Source organism: Podarcis cretensis (assembly GCF_951804945.1).
Source record: "Podarcis cretensis genome assembly, chromosome: 3".
Taxonomy (NCBI): domain Eukaryota; kingdom Metazoa; phylum Chordata; class Lepidosauria; order Squamata; family Lacertidae; genus Podarcis; species Podarcis cretensis.
Window position 1 is genome coordinate 78,154,682 of NC_137172.1, and position 24,888 is coordinate 78,179,569.

At 43.5% G+C, this 24,888-nt stretch overlaps 1 protein-coding gene across 2 annotated transcripts; it reads left to right on the forward strand.

Moving 5' to 3' along the window:
• Window positions 1–709: 709 nt before the first annotated feature.
• Window positions 710–23,593, forward strand: FAXC (failed axon connections homolog, metaxin like GST domain containing). 2 transcript variants are annotated; one of them, XM_079971184.1, is made up of 7 exons: window positions 710–968; window positions 1,068–1,608; window positions 9,248–9,383; window positions 12,697–12,893; window positions 17,604–17,821; window positions 19,185–19,301; window positions 22,604–23,593. In XM_079971184.1, the coding sequence occupies exons 2-7, from the start codon at window positions 1,355–1,357 to the stop codon at window positions 22,888–22,890; spliced, it is 1,209 nt and encodes a 402-aa protein (XP_079827310.1). In that variant the 5' UTR covers window positions 710–968; window positions 1,068–1,354; the 3' UTR covers window positions 22,891–23,593. The 2 variants fall into 2 exon arrangements, with proteins under 2 accessions (XP_079827310.1, XP_079827311.1); XM_079971185.1 differs by having other exon boundaries at window positions 1,072–1,608.
• Window positions 23,594–24,888: the final 1,295 nt, after the last annotated feature.

Consider the following 24,888-nt stretch of genomic DNA (forward strand, 5'->3'; position numbering starts at 1 on the left):
GCCTGCTTCTTGGGAGAAGGGCAATGACAGGCCTAGACAGCATCTTGAGAAGTAGAGACATCACCTTGCCAACAAAGGTCCGTATAGTTAAAGCTATGGTTTTCCCAGTAGTGATGTATGGAAGTGAGAGCTGGACCATAAAGAAGGCTGATCGCCGAAGAATTGATGCTTTTGAATTATGGTGCTGGAGGAGACTCTTGAGAGTCCCATGGACTGCAAGAAGATCAAACCTCTCCATTCTGAAGGAAATCAGCCCTGAGTGCTCACTGGAAGGACAGATTGTGAAGCTGAGGCTCCAGTACTTTGGCCACCTCATGAGAAGAGAAGACTCCCTGGAGAAGACCCTGATGTTGGGAAAGATGGAGGGCACAAGGAGAAGGGGGCGACGGAGGACGAGATGGTTGGATAGTGTTTTCGAGGTTACCAGCATGAGTCTGACCAAGCTGCGGGGGGCAGTGGAGGACAGGAGTGCCTGGCGTGCTCTGGTCCATGGGGTCACGAAGAGTCGGACACGACTAAACGACTAAACAACAACAACAACAACAAACATGCATAGGATCACGCTGTTCGTCCTCATGGCCAAACATGGAAGGAAAGCTAATAATTAAAATAAATAAAAACCCGCATCTTCTAAAAAGCAGGGGTTTTGTTTACCAACGAGAACGCATGCTGTTATTTGCTAGGATGCTGCGTTCCCCCCCCCCTCGCCCCACCACACACACACCTGAACGCCACCCACGTGACACGGTCCGGTCTAATGTTGTGAAAGCTGCAGGGAAGGAAGGACAGCACCATGATGATGAGCCAATGAAGCAGACCGGGGCGCGCTTTCTCCCTCCAAACCAGCCATCAATCCCGCATCGATCCCCGCCCTGTTTGTCCCAGAGCTCTGGGCAGACCTGCCCTTTTGCCGCCGCGACCTTCCTCGTCCTCCCTCCAGCCGACGCTACAGTGGGAGGCAGGCTTGGGTGGGTGCGCCTGGATCGCGGGGGGGGGGGGAGGGGGATGTTTCAGGGTAGATGAATCGATCCTAAGGTTTATTTATTTATTTGTTTGTTTTCCCCAAGGCAGGAGAGCCATGACATCACCCCTCCTGCATGCAAAGGCACAAAGGCGAGAAGCAGCTGCAGGAGGACGGCGAGGATGATGTTGCAGAGCTCGCCAAGGAGACCCGGCGCGGCTGCTGCTGCTGCTGCTGCTCACGCTGTTCTCGCTTTCCTTTTCCTCTTCCTCCTCCGCCTCTAACTCAGCCTCCGGCTCGCCGCCTGCTTCTCCCCCCGATGCAGACGCCGGCCCTGGCTGCGCCCGTGCTCGTTGGGGGAACCGGGATCCAGCGCCGCCCTCGCCGCGCAGCATGCCCTGGGGGGTTGGCTTCGCCTCGTCCAGGTCGTGCGTGGTGGATCTCAGCCGGAACCAGAGCCTCTGGTGCGCGGGCTCCGACGAGCGCTTCTCCTTTTATGGGGAGATCATCGCTTTCCCTCTGCAGGATTACGGCGGGGTCATGGCCGGGCTGGGGTCCGATTCGTGGTGGAAGAAAACCCTCTATCTGACCGGGGGAGCCTTGCTCGCCGCCGCCGCCTACCTGCTCCACGAACTGCTGGCCATCAGGTGAGAGGGGGGCACCTCCGGGGGGAGGTGTCTTTGGGGGAGAGAGATGGAGAGCTAAGAGGTGCAAAATAGCGCGCAGCAAGGGCACCCCTAGGGAGGAGGGTTGTTTTCCTAGGGTGGGGTGGGGGGATTCCTTGCTGGGTGGGGGAAGGGACGGGCTGTGATCAGCCATCATGCATCGATCAAATGGGTTCCAGGATACCCGCAGAAAGAGAAGCTGCACCTCCTTTGTTTCAATGTGGACCATCACAACAGCAGGCCTTAGTCTGAGCCCAAGGTCCATCAACCCCGGAACCTGTTTTCAGTGCCAATGCTCCTGTGAAACGCTTGTCATGGGCCTCTGAGCATATGTAGAGTGTTTTTATGGCACTGAGTAAATGCAGCCTGCAGCTGAAGGGTGGGGGGGCTTCCAGGTGCGATTTCAGACAGGTTTCCATGCCCCCCTCCCATGAATAAAGGTGAGTTTTATAATACGCTTCAAGCTGATCAGGCCATGCCAACTATGTTTTAAGGTTAGGGGCTAAGGAAAAATAATATCCCAATAATAATATATACACAGCTCTTAAATGCTAGCAGTTGATGTGGACACTTCGTAGGGGTGTGGTTTGTTGTGGGTTTCTTGCAATGTGGTTATTATGGAGTACTTGACACACAGCCAAATAATACTGGTTGGGCATACAGAATAGTACAGTAGTCCCCAAGGGCAGCCTCCTGACAAAAAGGGCTTGCACTGGAGACTTCCTGGTGGGTTGTGCCACTGGTTTATATGGCCCTCTCTACCCTATTATAGGTATGTGTTTATGCTGCAAAGCATATGATATGAGCACCAAATATGACAGAAATGGGTGTAGAAAACGGAGAAGGGGAGAATCAGAGCGGAAACTTCCGTTAACTCATTTTCATGTATTGGATAGCAACTCCATTCAGTTGGGATGCACCTTCTGTTATCTCTGCTTCTGTTATCATTTTGAGTCATAATACGTCACCCTTACAAAACTGCTTACTGTGGGATTTTTCCATGGCACACAGCTGTCCATTCCCTGCCCTCCACTAGTGTTTCACATTTTAAACTCTAAAAGATCAGTGTGTTGTCAGAGGGGCCAGAGGCAAAAGCGACTGAAGGAGCAAATGTAAATTTCACATTGATACACTAGGCTAGTTTCCAGGCAACCAAGGGGCATTATGGGAGTTCCACAAAACATTTCAGCCAGGAAAAGACACTCAAGAGAGATATGAAGTAGGATGGGGGAAAGGCCCAAGGGCCAAGCAGGGAAGCCCGAGAGGCTGCATTTGGCTCCCAGGCCTGCAGTTTCTTATACCTGCACTAAGTCTTGAAGTTCCACCCAAACATAGCAGTTCCACTAAATATCTGGTCAGCCTCTAACTTTCTGGGAATGCTACTTCTTTGGGGAAGGTATTAGGAGGTGGTAATGGTGGGATGAACCCAGACCCAAAAAACTTCCTGCTAGTCCCACTGCCATAAATAAATCACCACATCCTCCACACACCCCTCTTTCTTTTGCAATTGGAGAATCAGTTAGTGTATCTCATCGGAGACATGTTTACATTCTCCCACAGTTGCTGAATTGTACCCCAAACCCTCGAAAACCGTCCCAGATCTGTGATTCCCCTTTCTTATGTTCCCTTACCTTCAGACATGAGGGTTTGTTGACATAAAAGTCAATATAGATGTGCCTACTACTTCAAAATGATACCATCTCCATCTATTTGCAATGGTCTTCTTTCACTGTAGTGTAGCTTTCTGTAAATGCCACAAGCAGCTTAAAATGAGAGACCAGCAATGTTTAGATAAATTATGCATCTGTGATTGTCATAGGCCAGAACCTGAAGTTAACAACTGGTGCTGTAGTTGGTCTTTATTATTCTTGTAAACTATATTAAATAACTGCAGCTGCGAGTCCTGGCTGTCTTGGGACAGCACCTGGCAAACTATTTCTCCTATAGATCTAGATGATAAGTATGGAGTGGTGGTGATGGAGGCAACATCCAGAGATTATTGGGACAGATTTATTCTGGTAGACAAAGGAGCCATCCTTGCACAAAACAGGAGTAAACAGATTGATATCTGTGAGATCTGAGAACTGTTGCAAATTGCCACGAGAGAAACAAGAACAATTAAAGATGGAAATACATGCCTTTGTGCTACAATTTTGAGTAAGCTTGTAAAATGAATTAGGTGGATTTATCCTGAATTGCTGTGTGTGCTGGCCTGAGTCATCAGAGGAGAAGACTCTTGTAACACTGGTTAGTCAGTGCTCCAGAAAATCATTAGAGATTTTGCTGTGGTTGCAATCAGGAAATGGAGCACTGTAGTAATTTATGCACTCATTTAGGTCTTTGACACCAAGCAAGGCCAACATCACCTATCTGTTGCAGTAGAGATGAGAGCAGAGTGTCACTCTACGCAAAAGTGAAAGCACCGGATAAAGGATTGTGCCCTTTAGGTTTCTTCTGGTTACTAAGCAAGGGGAGAGATAACTTTGGCTCCCTAAAAAAAGTTCAACAACTCTGGTAAATACAATGCGTAGATAACTGCCAGTTTTTTAGTGGGAGTAGATTGCAGTCTCTTGGAAGTTGGACACCCCTGATCTAGGCCAACCCCCTACAGTGCAGGAATATGCAGCTGTGCTGTATGAGGACTGAACCTGCAACCTTGGAGTTATCAGCACCATGGTCTCTAACCAACTGCGGTTAAAGACACTCAGCAATTCTTTTTGTAGCAGGAGCTGGTGGAAGCTCAAAAGCACTGAGGAAGGCAAGTGGAGTGAGATTTCTTACGTATTCCAAGGATGAGGTAAACAGTGCTTCAGAGTCCAGTGTAGACACCCCCCCACCCCATCTCAGAGGATGCCACAGATAAGACACAGGTATCAATCAGGAGAAGGGTGAATGGGAAGAAAAAAGAGCCAGAGGGCATTCTTGTTTCACTCTAATCAACTTTGCATTCTTTGTAACTATATTTACTGCAATAAACAGCACAGCCTTAAGGCCAATATCTGTTCCATGGCATTAGTACAATGATACTTTCTGCAGCTGAAGCTAGACTGGACTTTGTCTATGGGAAATTTTGATATCTGGACATTGCATTAAGAGCTCAGCCTGTTGGAATGGAATTTTCTAAAAGTGCTGGGTGGGAGATACTTTGGATACACAAACATAGTGATGAACAGTTGTGTGTTATGCATCTAGTGGTAAGTATATTTGCAGGTGAACCTCTGGGGCCAGAGTTCATGGTGAAGTCACTGGGTACCAAACTGATGCCTGACAGCAAGTGGAAGGTTTACTGTAGCTTTGATAAGGTCTCCTAGTTCATGAAGATCTGCCTTTGTGCTACACAAGGGAAGGACATTGCCACTTAGTCCTATGTATCCTTACTGCATTGTAGCTACGTTTTATCCTCACTGTTCTTTTAATGGTGTTTTTGGTTATATTTGTTCACCTCCCTGATATCTTTGATGATGGGTGACTTATAAATATTAATAAAATAAAAATAAATAGGATCCCCACATCATACAGTTTAATTAAGATGTACAGTGGTACCTTGGGTTACAGACGCTTCAGGTTACAGACTTTGCTAACCCAGGAATAGTACCCCGGGTTAAGAACGTTGCTTCAGGATGAGAACAGAAATCGTGCAGTGGTGGTGTGGTGGCAGCGGGAGGCCCCATTAGCTAAAGTGGTGCTTCAGGTTAAGAACTGACTCCAGAACGAATTACCGTATTTTTCGCCCCATAGGGCGCACTGGCCCATAGGGCGCACCTAGTTTTTTTTTTTTGGGGGGGGGAATAAAGAAAAAAAAAATTTCCCCCCCAGGTGCGGGGCTGGGGCGGGGGAAGCCCGAGCTTCCCCAGACCCCAGCCCCCAGAACAGGCTGCTATCCGCAAGCTGTGGGAGAGCTGCACGACTTTGCGCAGCTCTCCCATGGCTAGCGGAGAGTTGCGCGAAGCCCGAAGCCTGGAGCGTGCTGAGCTCAGCGCGCCCCAAGCTTCTGGGTGCAGGCAAGCTCTCCGATAGCTGTGGGAGAGCTGCGCGAAGCCTGGAGAGCGAGAGGGGTCGGTGCGCACCGACCCCCCTCGCTCTCCAGGCTTCAGCGAAAGCCTGCATTCGCCCCATAGGATGCACACACATTCCCCCTTCATTTTTGGAGGGGAAAAAGTGCACCCTATAGGGCGAAAAATATGGCAAGTTCTTAACCCGAGGTACCGCTGTACCTAGATTTTATAACCCTTTAATTCCAACCTGTTCCTTTCACCTACTTTTACAGTCTTCAGTAACTGAGTATAGGCCTGGGATGAACAGACCAGAAGACCTGCATTAGTTTATTAAAACTTATTTAATATAGATCTACATCGAGGTAGGTTATTTAAGCCAACAAGTGTTGTTAAATACGTGGTTACTTTTAGTGACCTTACAAATTGTTGCTGTAAAGTTGTTATTGTTGCTCAATATTCCCTTGTTCTCATCACTGTGCAAAACCAATAGCCAGTTCTCCCTTTCTCCTTCCCTGGTTAACTCATGGGCTTCAGTTGCAAGTCTTCTCTGTGGTCAGGGTCTCACTAAAAATATATACAGGATTGTAAAATAGCCTCTTAGCTGTTACTCACACTAGACTCCACCTCTTGCAACTACGGCTGCCGCTCCAATAGATTTGCTGCAGCTATCATCTCAAGTCTTCCTTCTGGTCAGCTACTCAATGGCCAGGGCTCATGCACAATGATGTCAGTTACCTCCTGAAGTATTCCTGCAGCTGAGTGTCAGCTGCTGTCACTTTGACCAGTAATTATTCTGGAGAACTGAAACTGGAATGCCCCCAAACTGCCTTCCCTCTCTGTCTGCCTTTAGTGATTCTCTGCTAACCTTCTGCCTCTTTCTAGTCTCTTCACTTTCTGACCAACTGTTCTCTCATGAATGGCTCCATGCAGGGCAGTCTTTCCTTTCCCTTTTTCCTTTCCCTGCTTCTGTTCCCTTCCTCCACTCCTGCCAGAATCCTCTGAGCAATCTTCAGAGTTCTCTCTGCACTTCTGAATCCCCATTAGCCTATAAACGTGAGGACGAATGATCTTTGAATAGATTGTCTGCTAAAGAACCTATGACAATTTGACCCTTTTCAATTCTCCTGACCCATATAACAGCAAGATTCTTTTGTTAACTGAAGCCTTGCAAGTATGTAACAAAAAACACAATATTTTGAAACTGTTATTGGCCTAACCATTTCTTAGCAGACTGCCTGCTGAACCCAAGCACTTTGTGTTTTTCCTGGCTCTCTGGACAGGAGCCGGAGGCCAGATTCTTTCCTCTCCTCTCATCCTGCCCCAATTGACGCAGTGGACAATTTTCATCCAAACAGTATGCATATCACAACAATATTATTGTATTAGGACTTTACCTTAACTGTGAAGTTTCTTCACAGAGCTACTGTCAGGTTGATTTTGGTAAAGTATATGAAATCCTGTAAGAGATTAGGAGAAGCACAGTAGTAAATACTGTTGTTGTCATAGGACTAGCTGTGACTAGCTTTGTCTAACAGTGACTAGTTGTCATAGGACTAGCTTTGAGTTGTGTGGGACAAAGGCTCATGGTAAGAGTTTAATTCTATCAATCTCTTCATACAGGGTGCCTCATAGCAACTGAAGCCCCCTATAACCAGAATTCCTTTTGGGTTATCCAGCTTTTATATATCCACAAGTTTTATATGTATCCCATCTCATTAAAATCAATGGGATTATAGAATGTGGAAATCTGATTAGCACCACTGAGGGAAATAATCTATGAAAAGGATTTGCTGATCTGCATGTTTTAGTTTTCATGAATTAACAAGGTTTTCATATCATTTTAATGCATGTGGCAGATGCCCAACCAAAGTGGGTGGGTGTTGTACATTATATTCAGGGCTCCATGTGTTTTATTTATTTTAAAATTCAAAATAGCCACATACAGGAACTTTATCTGTATGCATTTTACTTACTAAGTACACTTGCATATACCTGCATAACTTCTGTTCACTTGTAGGACAGGCAAAGAGCTGTGCAAGGCACTGGGGCCACATTATCTTGGCCACTACTTCCCCTGCCCTCTGCCAGTGTCTTAAGTAGCCCTGCCATGTGGCAGACTTCGGGCAGCATTAAAGAAATTAGTTCCATTAGCACAAGGATTTCCGTTTGCTGAATGGAACTTCCTCTTCCTGTGTTCTTCCTTTTTGCTCTGGTTCCTCCCCCACCCCTTTGGAGCAGATTTGTGTGGGCACGCAGGGCAATGAGAAGGGAGGGGAAGATCAATTGCACAAATGGAAATCCTCATGTTGACAGAACTACTTTTCTGGACACCGCTTTCAGGCAGTGGACCTCATGCACCATTAAGCCTGGGGGCTGTGTGAGTGGGTAGATGTGTGCATTGCACACCTTTTTCCTAGAGTGGTTGTTCTAAGGTGGCGTCATATTGGACAATGACGCCATATTGGACAAAGTGGCACCACCCTAAAGCAATCACTCTAGGAATCCTGCTCTTGCTGATGCTCCTGGGACTAGGATAGGGGATGAAGGCAAAGGTGGAGGCAACAGATCACACTGAAGAGCCAGAATGGTGTAGTGCTGAGATTGTCAGACTAGGACCAGGGAAACCCAGGTTTGAATCCTTACTCAGCTATAAAGTTTACTAGAAGATACAGGGCCACTAGGCTGATTCATAGGGTGTTGTGAGAGTAAAATTGATTGAGGAAGAACCATGTATGCCATCCTTATGTAAGAAATACCTTTGTAAATATTTGCACCCTAGGGTTCTGGGACTTTTAACCAAATCTGTTTCAGCAATCTTAGTGGATTGAACCTTGCTTTTAATATAGAAGTAAACTGATATTCTCAGGATGTTAACTTCCTTGGTCAATACTAAATGTCCTGCTTGCTGACATTGGGATTTCAGAATATACACAAGCCTGGTTATATTTATTCTGAAATGGTTCCTCACAGGCATAGAAAAAATTAAGTTGATCGTTGGATTGACTTGACTGAGTTTATTTGAAATAATGATGGTGGGGTGGAGAAAAAGAGTATTTATCTCACCATGAGGACTATAAGCTTGCTTCAAAAGAAAAAAAAGGGACTTCTCAACATTCTAACTTCAAAGGCTTTTGCCAAGTACTTTGGGTCCATGGCTATATGGTATCTTCTCCTACAACGTGCTACAAGTACCATGCTAATTTTAGTATAGCATATTGTCCTGATGATTTTAAGGTAATACTCAGCAGCTTTAGATATGAACTAATAATAAATCAAGGCTTATGTTTACTATCAAGGCAGTTTCTGGACAAGATGGCATCCCTACATGTAACACTTTCATCATAACTATGAATATGGTCATTTGTGTGTATATGAATTTAACTGTGGAAGGTTTTAGATATTTTGAATATTGAATCATCTTGACTTGGCTTATTTTGCCCTTGCAGTCCAAAGTGCTTCTTAGTGACTTAAAGCTTAATGAATACAAAATGGTGGCAGCCTATTGAATGACATAAGGAAAGTTTGCCTCAGCAGTTGCATTGTGCTTTGCAAGTTTGACATATTGATGCTGTATGACGCATGGTGGATTCTGTTTTGTAAAACTTACTCACTTGTTTTGCTTATAGGAAAGAGCAAGAGGTTGATTCAAAAGATGCTATTATACTGCATCAGTTTTCAAGGCCAAACAATGGTATTCCGAGTTTATCTCCTTTCTGTTTGAAAATGGAGACTTACTTAAGGATGGCTGATTTGCCCTACCAGGTAAACTTGTGCATGTTATGTTACTTTGGCTACTTACAGGCGCATGATGCCACCTATTATAGGACCATATGCCTCGCCTAGAGGATAGGTGTATTGGTCTGTTCTAATGAGAAAAGAGTCCCGTGGTACAGTCATTGCAGAACAGTACCACCTCATGATGCAAGTTTTTAGGCAGCTTGTTGGAAAACTTTCCCATATTACACTCTTGGTGGAAAGCTTAAACATGGGAACACATAACTCTTTACATGTAAGCTTTGACATGTGTGTAGTAGACAGGTTTCTGGGTGGGACTGTTTTCAAAAAATGATCCTTGTATACAAATGATGTAGTGCAGTCATGCCAGAGTTCTGTACCATGTGATTGCCTCCTTCTTTAATCAAATATTCTTAGGGTTGCCTTCTGATTAAGGTGACATTTACTTGATTGAACATGTTAATTTTAATAAATAGATAAATATATTAGGTATGTCCATAAAAATAACAATTCTGATTTTAAAAAAATCATAGCTTAACACCGAATTTCAATCTATCTCTACCATTTACACACACACACACATACACACACACACACACACACACACTCTTTTGTGTTTTTCTGACTCTTCATGGTTCTTGCTGCTTCCAAAATTCACCGAGATGAAGACTCCGCTACCCCTTGCTAAGAAAGTAATAGCCATAGGAGTGTAAGGCTGCATAGCTATCTCACACATTCCTTACCTTATCCAGTGAACAACCCAAAGTCCAAGAGAGCAGTATGCCTCTGGATTGAATTTTCACAAAGACAAGTGGAACAGCCCAGGGGGACCAGGTCAGAAGAGCATTTCTAGAGTAGAATATCCCTTTTTAGGAAGCAGATGAACATAGGAACAAGCCATAGCTGGGGACTGAACTTGGGAGATTTTACACGCACAGCATATTTGCTGCCATTGAACTACTATCCCTAAGTTTGCTTTAAAACATGCAGAATCGCAGTGGGATCTGCCACATAATTTTGCTGTGTGGAGTGCTCCTGTTTAATCCTGTGGTGCCCATGAGCCATGCTGCCCCCAGATATTCCCTTCTGCCTCTGTCAAAGACACCCAGCATTTCATGGTCATTGAGAATGCTCTTTTCAGGGTGTCGGGTGTATCTCCATTCTTTAGTTCCCCCCACCTTCTGAAAACCGGGAAGTGGGGGATGTTTCCCCTGAGCCTGCTGCTACTTCCCCCTTGTAAACGGGTGATGCGATTTTGGCTACGTAAGCACTGTCACTTGCCTCTGTACACTGGAAATAGAGGGAGTGGTTCAGGTTTGCTTAGGGACTGCCTGAACACCTGCCTGGTGGTGTTAATACATTTTGTACCTGACATTTGCAATTCCATGCGGAAGGGAAAGCAACTGCTGTTAAAAAACAATTATTTCTTGGGTATATCCTGATTATACTGAAGTTTGTCTTGTCACATCCCTCACTATTTTTGTCAAGGAACAGATTCAGGCAGAAGCTTTTATTATTGTTGTACTTTCAGTAGATTGGGAGCCGACTGTTGTCTTAACTCGGTGAGGTCCATACATGTGCAAAAGAGGTTCCCTCTCTTGCACGGCCTGCTGGAACCTGCCCACCCAATGGTGCCATGCACATGTGCCAGGCTTGTGTCATTCCCACTGCTACATGTGACAAGAACATAGAAACCATATTGTTTTGGCATATTGGCAAAGGGTTGTAACAAACGACTGCTATTATTAGCCATGTGAATTTTACAGCCCATTTTGAACTGGATTCCCCACCCCCAAATTTATTTATTTTTTCTGCTACCCTCCACAGATTTGATGTCTTTTAGCAGGTTTATTTGACTTTATTTCCCATGTAACTAAAAGTAGAATTGTTATATTTGATTAGGGGATCAATAAAACACTTCATATGGTTTAAATGTTAATTTGTTAAAAATAATTCCCATGTAAAGGTGGGTTGTTTTTTGTTGTTTTTTTGAGTACTTGTAAATATGTGATAGTGAGAGGGAGAGGAGAAACATGTAGTGTTGCTGGAAGGGAAGGTGAGATATAATATAATGACTCGATTGCACACTCTTTGCTTATGTTGTTAAGATATTAAGGGGGTGGGAGAAATGAAGGCAATCAAAACATAGCAGGCCTGAAGAACTGGTCTCATGAATGTGCTTTCTGGGATTAGACTCATGAGAAGAAGTTAATTGCAGCTTTGATTTTAGATTTGACTGGTTTTGTCTCCATTCCAATTGCTCAATTTGACTAGCATTATGTTGGTTCATTATGTTACTAATTAAATTTGTGAAGCAATTGATTTCTAAAAGTAGAGAATGATTTACATAAAAATGTAGCAGCAGAGGGGTTTTTTTGTTTTAAAAAACATAATTTGAAAAAAAAAAACCATCTTGGAAAATTCCCACCAAACATTTTTCATTTTTTCTACCCAACATCACTGTTATGCTTGCCTATCATCTATCTATCTATCTATCTATCTATCTATCTATCTATCTATCTATCTATCATGTCATCACCATTATTAACTACTTGATGGGCTCTGTATGTTGCCTGCCTTTCTTGTTCTTCCTTTGCTGTTTCACCTGCCTTTAACCCTCTGCCACCTTCTTGTAGTGAGCCATATTCAAATGGGAATGGGAAGGCAGGTGTTTGACATGCAGAAAGAATTGGTTACCCATATTGGAACACTTGAAAGAATAAGGGCTAGATATGGGATGCAATAAAGTCATCTGTCTTTATTGGACTTGCCAAGGGATTAAAGTTGGTGGTAGAGTTTCACATGCACCCACACCGAGTCTGAAAAATCCAGCTGAGGGTTATCTCACTTTTTGCAATTTTGCCTGTTACCTAGTTTTGATCTAGAAATGTCAAAAAATGTAGGCTGGTTCAGGAAATGGGCATGCATACCTACACAGGTCTAGTGAGCGCATTACAGTTTGGAATAGAGAGGTGCCAAATTTACCTTTAAAGCATGTTTCTGACTCTAGAAATGAGGCATCTGTGATTTCTTCTGCCCAGTCACACATCCCTGTCTGCTCTTGTTGTCCTTCTCTATTGCTTAGCTCAAGCTACACTTGAGAGTCCCCCTGCAGCAAATTTTCCTGCGGGCAGAGAATGAAAGCATAAAAGGTAGATAAAACACCTCACCATTCATTCGGGAGCAGACATAATGCTTGGTTGTGACCTGTTGGTTTGTTGTTGACTTAGCAATAGAGTCTGAATTACTGATTTGTGATTGTTGTGTTATTATTATTATTATTATTTAAATGTGTGTTTGATTTCTCCCCCTGTTTTTGTTTTGGTACTTCTTTTCTTAGAACTACTTTGATGGAAAACTTTCCCCTCAAGGGAAAATGCCATGGATTGAATACAATTGCAAAAAAGTGTCCGGCACAGAATTCATTATTGATTTTCTGGAAGAGAAGCTTGGAGTCAATTTAAACAAACATCTTGGCCCACATGAAAGAGCTGTTTCTAGAGCTGTTACAAAAATGGTGGAGGAGCACTTTTACTGGTAAGTTGCCATGGGTATTAGATGCTCTCTGATGATTTCAGATGTGGTAGCACACTTGTTAGACCCAATTCTCTTTTCTTTCTTCTAGTTATATTAGCATTGTTTTTCTGCTTACTCACGCCACCCGAAAAGATTCCATTCACCCCAAAAGACAAGAGGGCACAGATTTGCATAAACTTTGCACATCAGGGGTGCCAACCTGAATAAAACATTTGGGATGGGGCAGGTAAGTCCTGCCCCACATAATTGATCACAAGATGTGGGGCACACACCATTTGAATGGCAATGCTCATCAACTTTGAAGGAGCCTGGCAATATCTATGTCTGCATAGAAATATAGGGCTGCAGCCTCTGTTCATCTCTCTTTAATTTTGATGGCAAGCCTGCCCTTTCCCAAGAGCTACAGCAGTTGCCCAGAGGGGTTTTCTGGCCTCCTAAGGCTTTCAGTCTAATCAATCAGCTATAAGGCAACAAGTAGGAAGGAACAAAATGAAGGGATTATCCAAAATTGAAATACAGATAATAAAGGTGCCTGAAAATACACAGTCACATCTACTTCCATTTCCTTGCACCTAGGCTTATTCTCTTCTTGTTGACTCATCAAGTCAACAAATGCCTCCCATGCACCCCCGGGAGAACAACACTGACTTGGAGGATTTATGATAATGGAAAAAGCACAGTTAGAATGCCATAGAGAGATTTCATGTTCTTAGACATTCAATGTTTGCTTCCATAATAAGTCAGTAAAAGCCAGCTGCTTCACCTCCCTAATCAAAGGCAGGATTCTTCACGCAGCAGCCTGTTTTAAGCCATTTTCTGAATTAACTTATGCTGCCCCATATTATATTTTACATTCGATTCATGTTATTCAACTTGTCCACTTCAGTACATTAGAATTGTACTGAATTAGAATTAGTTTAGAATTGTACCATCTAGATATGCCCGCAAAGCCTCCCGAATTTCAAGAAATTTCCCCAAAGATTCTGTATGGTTTTGGGCCATTTCAAAACAGCTGACACCATACAATAGCAATGTGCTTGGAGATGCAAGGAGCATGTGCTGAAGGTAAACAGTGCATTTCTGAAGTCAAATGGGTTCTGGCCCTGTAAGCTGCCTGGATGGGATTGCAGTCCCTATAGATTGCAGTCCAAGGTGCTTTGAGCTCCTTCATAGTTGCCACTGTCATCATCAGCATCAATGCCTGCTTACCCCATATACTCATTGTATACAAGGAAGAATTCCTGATGGAATGTTGCCTGTCGAGAAAGAAAGGTCCAAGAGCTCCCTCTAAAATAGGCACCCATTGTTATCTGTTACTAGAAATTTTGGAAGCAGCCTTATACTGAATCAGATCATTGGTCAGATCAATTTTGTCTACACCGACTGGCAACAGCTACCCAGGGTTTCAGACAGGGGGCATTCCCAGACCTGTCTGGAGATGCTGGGGAATTGAAATGATTAAAATTATACTTGGTTTTTCCTTCTCAGCAATAAAGGTGCAGGACAGAGGAGATGAAGCTGGGAGAGTTCCTCCCTTCCATTACATTCCTCTTCAACCACTGCTTTGTTATTTCCTTTAAAGTACTGCTATTGATGTTGTCTCTCTCTTGTTCCATTTCAGCAAGTAGTTTAGCTTGATAAATAATTAAGGGTTGGATCCACAAAAGACTTTTGCTGTGCTGGCGTGACTCTCTCTTTTTTCCTCCTCCTCCTCCTCCTCCTCCTCCTCCTCCTCCTCCCCCTCCTCCTCCTTTCCAACCCTCCCCAACTCAGCTTCTGCAGCTGAGCTCTGGCAACCCAGAGTGCTTCCCAACGCACATTCACCCTGATTTCTTTGCAGGGAGATTAGACTGTGTTGGCTATTGAATGAGCATGCATTCTGTTTTGATTATGGGGAGGTTAGATGCTGTTGTGTCATCCCATGCTTAAAACAAGCAAACAAATATTTTTGGAAGGTTTTTCATATTTCAGCGTGTATACATACACATTGACTGCAGAATAGCATGTGATATTATAAAAGTATATCCAAAACTAAATACTAAACAAAAGAACCCAAACAATCAGGGAGGGGAGAGAAATAAATAGAATAAACATGTCATCCTTGAACAATGCACCTTGATCTATTGAAGGCATAAAAAAACAGTAGTGTATGCTGAACATTTCAGATTTGCATTCAGGGAGATTAGGCAACATTGGCAACTGAAAGCAAGTGTTATCCCATCGTCCTATTGCGTTCCTCATTTCAAAAAAGTTTAATCTTTTGGGAAAGCTAGTTGTTGCACCAACAACCTCCTAATCAACTGTCATTGTGCAACCTGAATTTGCCCTTAGGTGACTGAATACCCCCCTTCCGAAGTAGTGACAATCTGGAAGCACTCCTGGTCACAGAACACCTGGTGTGGGAGCTGAGAGGCACTAGCAGTGATTTCAGGACTGCTATCTGGGGCTCCGAAGAAGATGCCCAGGCATGGCTCTCTTACATATGTTGCAGATGGGTACTCATACAAGACCTTTGTATATAAGACCTAAAATGGCATTTGTTCTGCTCATTCTGTGTGTATCTGTTTTTTAAAAAAAGAATATGGATAATGACAACAACAACAACAACAACAACAACAACAACAACAGCCCATCTGGCTGGGTTTCCGCAGCCACTCTGGGCAGCTTGCAGCATATCTAAAAATACAATAAAAACATAAAGCATTAAATAATAATAATAATAATAATAATAATAATACCCCACCCATCTAGCTGGGTTTCCCCAGCCACTCTGGATGACTCCTAACAGAACACTAAAAACAGAATAAAACTTCAAATATTAAAAACCTCTTGATACAGGCCTACCTTCAGATGTCTTCTAAATGTTGTGTAATTCTCCTTGGCAATTTCTTCTCCTTGATCAATTTCTGCATAGTGTTGAATGATTTCTGTCAATGTTACTGGGGAGCCCCTGGCAGTTCTGACTGTTTTCTGTGAGCTTTATAGGCACTTGGAACTTCCCAAAGCCAGTTGGCTGAAGTGAGAACTGTGTGCTAAAAGCACCTTGCTGGCACACTTGGCATATTTTCAGGGTAGGGGACCAGATTTGTTTGTGTGATCTAACTGGAAAGCTTCTTTTCCACCCCACAGTGGGGTCACCTGAGGCCACCCTCTGTCATTTTAGGGAAAGCTTCACCAATCTGGTGCCTTCCAGATGTTTTGGATGACAACTCCCATCAGTCCCAGTCAGTGTGGTCTTTGCATGCAGAAGCTCCCAGGTTTTGTCCCCAGTGTCTCCAGGTAGGGCTGGGAGAGACAACTGCCTGAAATCCTGGGCAACTGCTGATGGTCGTTGTAAGACAGTACTGAGCTAAATGCTCTGGCTCAGTTTAAGGCAGCTTCCTGTGCTCTTACGCTGGTGGGGCTTGTGGTCCAAAATATCTGGAGGGCATTTGGTTGGTAAAAGCTGCATTAGGGTAATGGTGAAGCTCAACTTTGTTCAAAAGCCAGCATGAGGAGGCAAAGGAAGAGAGCCGGTAGACAGGCTCTGTAGGGTAAACGACCTGAATTGACACCACTTAGAAAGTATTTCTGGGTTTATAAATATTTCATTCTGAACCTTGCTGAAAAACTACTGCGCCTAGCTTTGAGAGCATTGTTGATCTCTTGCTCTTTTAAAGTTGTGATTTGCTCTGCTACCCGGAATAGTCCTGAGAAAGAGGCGAGGGCTGGGGCTAGGTAGGTGGGTATGGGACACGCAAGCGCAAAGCCTGTCTTGGTAGCTTCCTTGCATGTTTAGCTTTTGGAAGTCTCTGTTAATATACTGTGTTGACAAGTGCATCTCCGGTTCCAGCTGCATGCAGTCCTCTTGAAAGGGGAATATTCAAGTGTCGCTGAGAGAAGTAATTAACAGTCCCATTAAACATGGCTTTCACACTCAAACAAGCATTGCTATAGAACATTATTATTAATCCACAAGGCAGTCCTTTGTTTCAAAATTGTCTGCAGTCACTACTTTGTAATTACTGGCATCGTCATCGCCTAGGCTGAAGGGTTAGATGGGACTAAAATGCCACCTGGTGCAACTTGCTGCTGGGAGGTAGGGCCACTCATACACCAACCCACAAAATGGTCTTTCCAAATCACAATATGCCACTGCAGAGAGAAGGTACATTGCAAATAGCTCCAGAGGCCTCAGAAGAGTAAGCCATGTATGGAAAAGCAAAAGCACCTGAGATACTAGCCTGTGAGAGCACTAGCCAATTGCTCATACCTAAGCTTCAGAAAAACTTGATTCTTTCAAGATAATTATGGGCATTTTGTGGAAAGGAAGGTGTAAAAATGTTTTAAATATAGTATTACTGAGGTGGAAGCCTGTGTGTGTGTGTGATTATTACTACTAATAATCTACTACTTTTAAAAAGTAGTAGATTATTATGAGTAGTAAAAATTTTAAAAATAAGAGTTTGAAAGAAGTTTGATAATTATACTGTCATCCTTCTCTTCATAGTAGATCTAGCTGGGTGGTGAAATGGTGCTCCCCCTCACCCCGAAGCAGCGTTTCTCTGTTTCAGTGTAGCACAAAAGAAGTTTGGGGAATCTACTACCTCAATGAAGCCTGTTCTTCCTATTATCCGTGTTTATCAGCTTCCGTTTTGGTTTGGTCGAGAGAAGTGTGTTTATGTTCCTCACAGCTATAAACGTTTCCCCCCCCCCCTCACCACTTTCTAGGACCTTAGCGTATTGCCAGTGGGTGGACAATCTCCATGAGACTCAGAAGATGCTTTCCTTTACTGGTCCTTTTAGTGACCTGCTGAAGTGGATTCTCTGCCATATAACGAAAGGAATAGTGAGGCGGGAAATGTATGGCCATGGCATCGGCCGCTTCTCTGAGGAAGAGATCTACAAGCTGATGGAGAAAGACATGCGCTCTCTGGCGGGTCTTCTGGGTAATGTACAGTGCCTTTCATTACATTACATTACATTACATTATATTGAAAATGCATTATCACTTGTTTTGATAGACTATTCCAACCACTTTCATCTTATGCATAGTTTAGGTATATGCCTCATGAATGTGTTAAATTATCTCCCCCACAATCCAAATTGCACACGCTTCAGAAATTCAGCCACTGTGAGATGCTTTCATATGCCAACTTACATTTTATTTAGTTGCGTTGATTTTAGAGATTAATTTCTCATTATGCACAGTCTTGGCTATTCGACTCTGATTCTGCATAAGAGTAATTTTGTGTTGAAAGGAAACCTGCAGAGCTGGTGTCATTGAAGACTTGGCTCAGCATTCTAGGATTCAGACATGTTTTCGGGAATGCACCATGATTCATTCAAATTCTCTACAATAATTAAATATACCGGCACTATGGATCACCTAAAATTACTGCACACATTTCCACTCCACAGCAATGCACACATAGAGTTCCCTTGCGAATGAACATCCTCATTTGCCTCTGCAATGATGACTCTGATTCAGGGGGTATGGAACCTTTGTCGGCCCCAACATCACAATTATCTGGGGGCAACCTTTTGGAGGCCAGATGCCTATGGCATGAAGGCCAGGCAGTGGTGTAGTGTATTTGTGGGGGGGCTGGTGCCCCGGGCGCACAATAGGGGGCCACAAACCAGGTGCACTTACAGAGATTCCTGTTGTGCCCTGCCGGTGGTGGGGGCTGGAGAGCACGAAGGGTGAAGATAACCCTCCATGTGTCTCATCCAGCACCCAAGCGCTTGCTTGTTGGTGGTAGGCGCTGGGGGGTGCCTGCCTGGTGGGGTCCAAGGTGAGGGCTGAACAAGCACACTCCGCATCTGCCCTGGGCACTGGCGAGAAGCCCTACACCCCTGGGGCCAGAGGCAAGAAGTGGAGAGAGCAATGGGTCTTGCCTTTGTGTAATAGACTGCTTGTGTAGTAGCTGAGGCCCCCCACCCCTGTGCTAAATGAGCACTGTGGGCTTATCTTATTCTTTGGGAGAAATTGTCTATTACTGCTAACGCACAAAACTCCTTGGTCATATTGTAGTCGTCCTCAAATGCAGGCTTATATACAGTATGAACTCTAACACACTCTTCCTTTTGATGCATTAATTGGCTGAAATACCCCTGCAGTGACATGGCAATGCCATTCTACAATCATTGAAATTTGTGCCTGGTGATTTGTGATTTAAAAGCTCAACTGCTGAGCTTAATGCTTTGAAGATAATAGCAGGATGTCACCAGTATGTGAGTTGGGAGGGGAGAAATAAATAAATACCCACAGGCTTAAAAAAAGAAAGAAATGCTTTTGGCTTTGTTTTGTAGGTGACAAGAAGTACATCATGGGGCCCAAACTTTCCACTTTAGATGCTACAGTCTTTGGACATCTAGCACAGGCAATGTGGACGCTGCCAGGAACTAGGCCGGAGAGACTAATTAAAGGTAGGGGCTTCTTTAATTCCTGCATTATGGATTTGAAGGCATTGTCTGATAGTGAATGGAAAGGACCTGTTTGCAATCTGATCCAAGGCCTATTCATGCAATTCAGGAATTTGCAACTGCCCCATATGAGGATCAAACTTGCAACCTTGCCATTAGCAACATGCTCTAACCAACTGAGGTATCCAAGCTAAGTGACTGCAGTGAGCTCACCCTTCAGATTTTTGACCAAGACAGGGAAGTCAGAGGGTAGAGCTGGGATGGTGAACACTGTCAGGAAGGTGGAGCCAGGAGGCATAGTTCTTTGCTGAAGGGGCTAAGTGTGCATGGGACTTCTGACTTCAGGCAAAACCTATGGTCTAAGATCAGAGTTTAAAATGTCAAACTAATATATATCACCCTCTCACAAAACATCTCGATGATGAATGGCAACATAAAAAGCAAACAAACTATTAAGACAATAGAGAACAATCTGTAAATGTCAGGCTAAAATTTCCTTGAGTAAACAACTGCATAGGTCCGTAGGCATAAAATGGTCTTCAAGTGATGTCTGAAAGTAAAAAGCAAGGATACCTGCCAAATCTCTGGTAGAAGAGCATCAGACTGGTGGTATTAAATGCCTGACTTCTGATTGAGGCCAGCTGTGTCTCTGCTGTTCGATCCTAGCATCTTGATTTAAGTTTCAGTTCATTACCTCTCATCCAGTCCATGACTGCATCTAGGCAGGCACAAGTTTAGCCATGCACAACCTCTCCTGATTCAGATGCTACAGTGAAATAGACCTGGGCATCCTCAGTGTGCTGGTGACACCTTGCTCTAGGTCTCCCCATGACTGCCTCCAGTGGCTTCATATAGATATTAAATAGCATTGTGTACCCTTTCGTACCCCACAGATTAGCTCCCGGAGGGCTGAGGTATAGTCTCCCAATATTACCTAATGCTACTATCTGGAAGTGACCCCAGAAGTAGAAAAGAAACCATTATAAAATGGTACCCCCAACTCCCTGAAGTATTCCAGGACATTATGGTGGTCAATGGCTGAAAGATCAAGGAGAATCAACAGGGTCGCACTGCCCCTCTCAATTTCTCATTTCTCAGGGTGGCCAAAGCTGCTTTTGGTACCCAACTGGATCTGAACCCAGACTAGAATGGGCCAAGATAATCAGTTTTGTCGAAGAGCATCTGTAGTTGAACTGTCCCAAAGCAATAAAATAATAATAATAATAATAATAATAATAATAATAATAATAATAATAATAAATTTTACACACACACACACACATATACCCCACCCATTTGGCTGGGTTTCCCTAGCCACTCTGGGCAGCTTCCAACAAAAGATTAAAAATACATTAAAACATCAGTCATTCAAAACTTCCCTAAACAGGGCTGCCTTCTGGTGTCTTCTAAAAGTCAGATACAGTGGTACCTCGGGTTACAGATGCTTCAGGTTACAGACTCTTCAGGTTACAGACTCCGCTAACCCAGAAATAGTACCTCGGGTTAAGAACTTTGCTTCAGGATGAGAACTGAAATCGTGCTCTGGCGGCGCGGCGGCAGCAGAAGGCCCCATTAGCTAAAGTGGTACCTCAGGTTAAGAACAGTTTCAGGTTAAGAATGGACCTCCAGAATGAATTAAGTTCTTAACCCGAGGTACCACTGTAGTTGTTTATTTCTTTGACATCTGATGGGAGGGTGTTCCACAGGGCAGGCGCCACAACTGAGAAGGCCCTCTGCCTGGTTCCCTGTAACTTGACTTCTCACAATGAGGGAACCGCCAGAAGATACATTATGTTTATGTATGTGAAAAATATTGTTCTACAGAATATTTTCTTGTAGAATCCTGATGAAGAAAGGCAAGTTTCTCTCAGACAACCCTGCCACCTGGTGGTACAAGGTTGCACATTACCTATGTCTATTAGAGTTCTAAAAACAGGCTATAGGGGAAAGCATTCATCCACTGCAGTTTGTTAGGCTTCATTTTGTCCCATGTTGTCCTCAGAACATATATCATTTTTCTCTTCTAGATAATGGCTGCTGTTACATATAACAGTGAACAAGTCAATAAAATGTGTTTTAAAGTATGAACAAATAGGAATGGTACTTTGAGATGTAGCCACAAGATTATGAAGCATATTGGTTGTATATGAAAAATACCCTTCTTCCAAAAGAAATCAGCAAGTTATAGAATCATAGAGATGGAAAGGACCACAAGGGTTCCTTTTTAAACAATATTAAACAATATTTAAAAATATATATTTCTATTTTTAGTGGTCCTTATTTTTAGCTGTAAGCCGCCTTGAGTTCTATCAGGAAAATAACAACAACATGAGGTATAAATAAATATATAACAACAATGACAACATGAGGTATAATTAAATATATAGCAACAACAACCTGACTACTCTTGTACATGCATTGGTAACCTCAAGACTTGATTACTGCAACAAACTCTATATGGGTATGCCCTTGGGTGTGGTCTGGAAACTTCAGGTAATGCAGAATGCCAGGGCTAGGCTAGACACAAGTACAGTGGTGCCTCGCAAGACGAAATTAATCAGTTCCGTGAGGCTCTTCGCATAGCGGTTTTTTCGTCTTGCGAAGCAAGCCCATTGACGGCTTAGTGGATTAGCGCTATTAGCGGTTTAGCGGCTTTTAGTGATCAGCTGATAAGCGGCTTAGCGGCTTAGGAAAAGGGGAAAAAAAGGGGAAAAACCCCGCAGGAACTCGCAAGACATTTTCGTCTTGCGAAGCAAGCCCATAGGGAAATTCGTTTTGCGAAGCGCCTCCAAAACGGAAAACCCTTTCGTCTAGCGGGTTTTCCGTCTTGCGAGGCGTTCGTCTTGCGGGGCACCACTGTATTAAAAAATCTGCACTGGCTTCCCATCTGCTACCAGGCCAGATTCGAAGTTCTTGTACTAGTGCACCTGAATAACATAGGCCTGGAATACCTTTAGGACCGCCTTAAGGCTGTACATCCCATTTTGCTCACTGATATTAACTGGAGGACCACTAATAGTGGTTCCCTATGGACCAGACACATGATGAGAAGTCTTCCCTTCAGTGTTGCAGGTTCAGCTCTGTGGAACTCCCTCCCCTAAGCCCCATCCCTGCTGAATTTCAGACACCTAGTTAAACCTGGTTTTATTTCAGTAGTAGTGAAAAGTGAGTTATACATTATAAAAATAAAATGAATTGTATTTTCTCAATGAAAAATAATAATATTATTACTACGTTTATAGGCTTTGTAGCTGGGTAATCATATACCGGTAATGCTATTTACTTCCCTCCCTGTGTTTTCTTAGGAGAACTGATTAACCTTGCTATGTACTGTGAGAGAATAAGGAGGAAATTTTGGCCAGAATGGCACCATGATGATGACAACACTCTGTATGAGTCAGAAGAAAGCAGTGAGGCAAGTAAGACTCAACCGTTGCAGGACTTCAGTTTTTACTCAAGGACAGAAACATTTGACGATGAGGGAACCGAGAATAGTTTTTCGCGAACACCTGACACCGATTACACGGGACATTCCCTCTTCGATTCTGATGTGGACATGGATGACTACACAGATCATGAACAATGCAAGTGATGTGTCTACAAAACGCTTCTCCATCTTTTATCAGAAATGCCACCACCTCCTGGGAATCCTGCCAATTGGCCCAGGTTCTAAAGAGACCCAAATTGGTTGGGACGTGAGACAATGTTGCTTTATGCCATTCATGTGGATCTTTTCAGCATTTTTATTTTTATTTTTTTTAGAACATTCCACTGGATTCTAGAGAAACCATTTTTAATTCTGTTTAACAAGGTGGTATAGTTGACAAGGAAGGTAATGTGTGGGGACGAGGACCCCCCCCCTTTTTAAAGAAGAACATTCCAGAATGATATGCAGAAACCATCCATAGGCCAAAAGGAAGTATTGAGAAAGGCTGATGTTTGAGCTGATATCTTCCCAGAGACAGGCTTGGTGGAGGGAGGAAAGAGGGGTCATTAGGACTTCATTTCTCGTCTCTACATAGATTGTGGAAATGGTTGAATGGAGTAAACACAGTGAGGGATTATAACATTATCTCCACCCTGCCCCTCTGTGTCCTCCATAAATTTGGGTGTGCCAAGTGACTGCATTTCCTCTGTGCACCCGTATGGGGAAGGTTCATCTGGTCCCTAGTTTCACAGAGAAACAGCCAACAGAGACAAAAAGAATGAGGGGTACTTGTTTTGCATTCAAAATCCCACCAATTATTTCCCATCTGACACATCAGCTTGGCAATTTATTTATATTGTAACTTTTTTTAAGGGGCCAGTGCACCAATTTTGCTCTTCAGCCCTATGGATAAAGCCCACTGCCAACATTTCATCACACTTTTGTGTGACTGAGAAGCAGAAGCCAAGTTCAGGTTATGCAGATGGAGAGGTCAGCTATGCACAGAGAAGCAGAACTGATTTTTGAGGACTTGAATTGTGGGAGGTCAAAAGAAGAGGTTTAGTCTTCACCCAAAAACCTTCCTTTACACTTAAAAAACACACACCCTTTCTCTAATACATAAATGAATACTTGGTTTTCTCTCCTCTCCATCTCTGAATGAGAGGTCTGTTTCTCACTAGCTAGGATCCTACAGTGTGCTGCATCTTTCACTGATGTCCTCCCAGTATACAAGTCTTCCTTACACACACAACAACAGGCTTTCTGCTAGTACTTAATAATCTTCCCAAGGAGCTTTTAGCAGCTCTTAGGTGGAGCATGCCACAAACATCTAACATCCAGAACATGGTGGTGTGCTGCAAATGTTTGCAAAGGCAACTGATTTTATTACAGGACAGGATTCTGAAAGGAAATGCACTTGGGGCACCAGCTTCTGGGATCCCTGTTCAACCCTAAATGAATTTCCAGGGCTCTGACTCCAGTTGAGCCCTGCACTTGGAGCAGTCTGTCTGTCAGCAAGATGTATTTGAAGCCACTCTTTTGCCCATTATTAACCACCTCCCACTTCTTGTGGCTCCATCAGTGTTTGGGTCTTGATGTTAAACAATTGTCAGTGTATAAGCAAACTAATGGAGATAGAAAGAAAATGGTTTCTCTCCTTTTCTCCCCACCCAAAGAGAATGCAACCTTAGACTGGGCTACTGTAGGGATGGTATATTGGAGTTTGCAGACTAATTTTTATCGTTTTTTGGGTGCTTTGGGGTTCCTGTTGAGCCAGATAACTTGAGTTATATGATTCAGCTCCAAATGCATATCCAGATGTAATTATATCCATCTTCATAGTGAGCTGCTCAGCCAGGACACAAGTGTCCTTGCAACAGGAAGCAAGATATGAAACCTCCAGAGATAAACTGGGATACACTGAACCAGCGTGCCTGGTCTCCTAACAAATATGTGCTTCTAGTTTACTTATCATAGATCTTCTAATTTTCTAGTTCCTGGAATTTTCTTAGTTGCTATGTGGCCTATTCCTTCTTTGAAATGTAGCTTATGAGAACAGTAGCTACTCTCATTATCGATAAAAAAAAAAGTTTGTAGGCTATCCTCTTTAAGGTCCCAACACTTAGCTGATGCTTTTCTACAAAGAGAAACAAAAACACTATG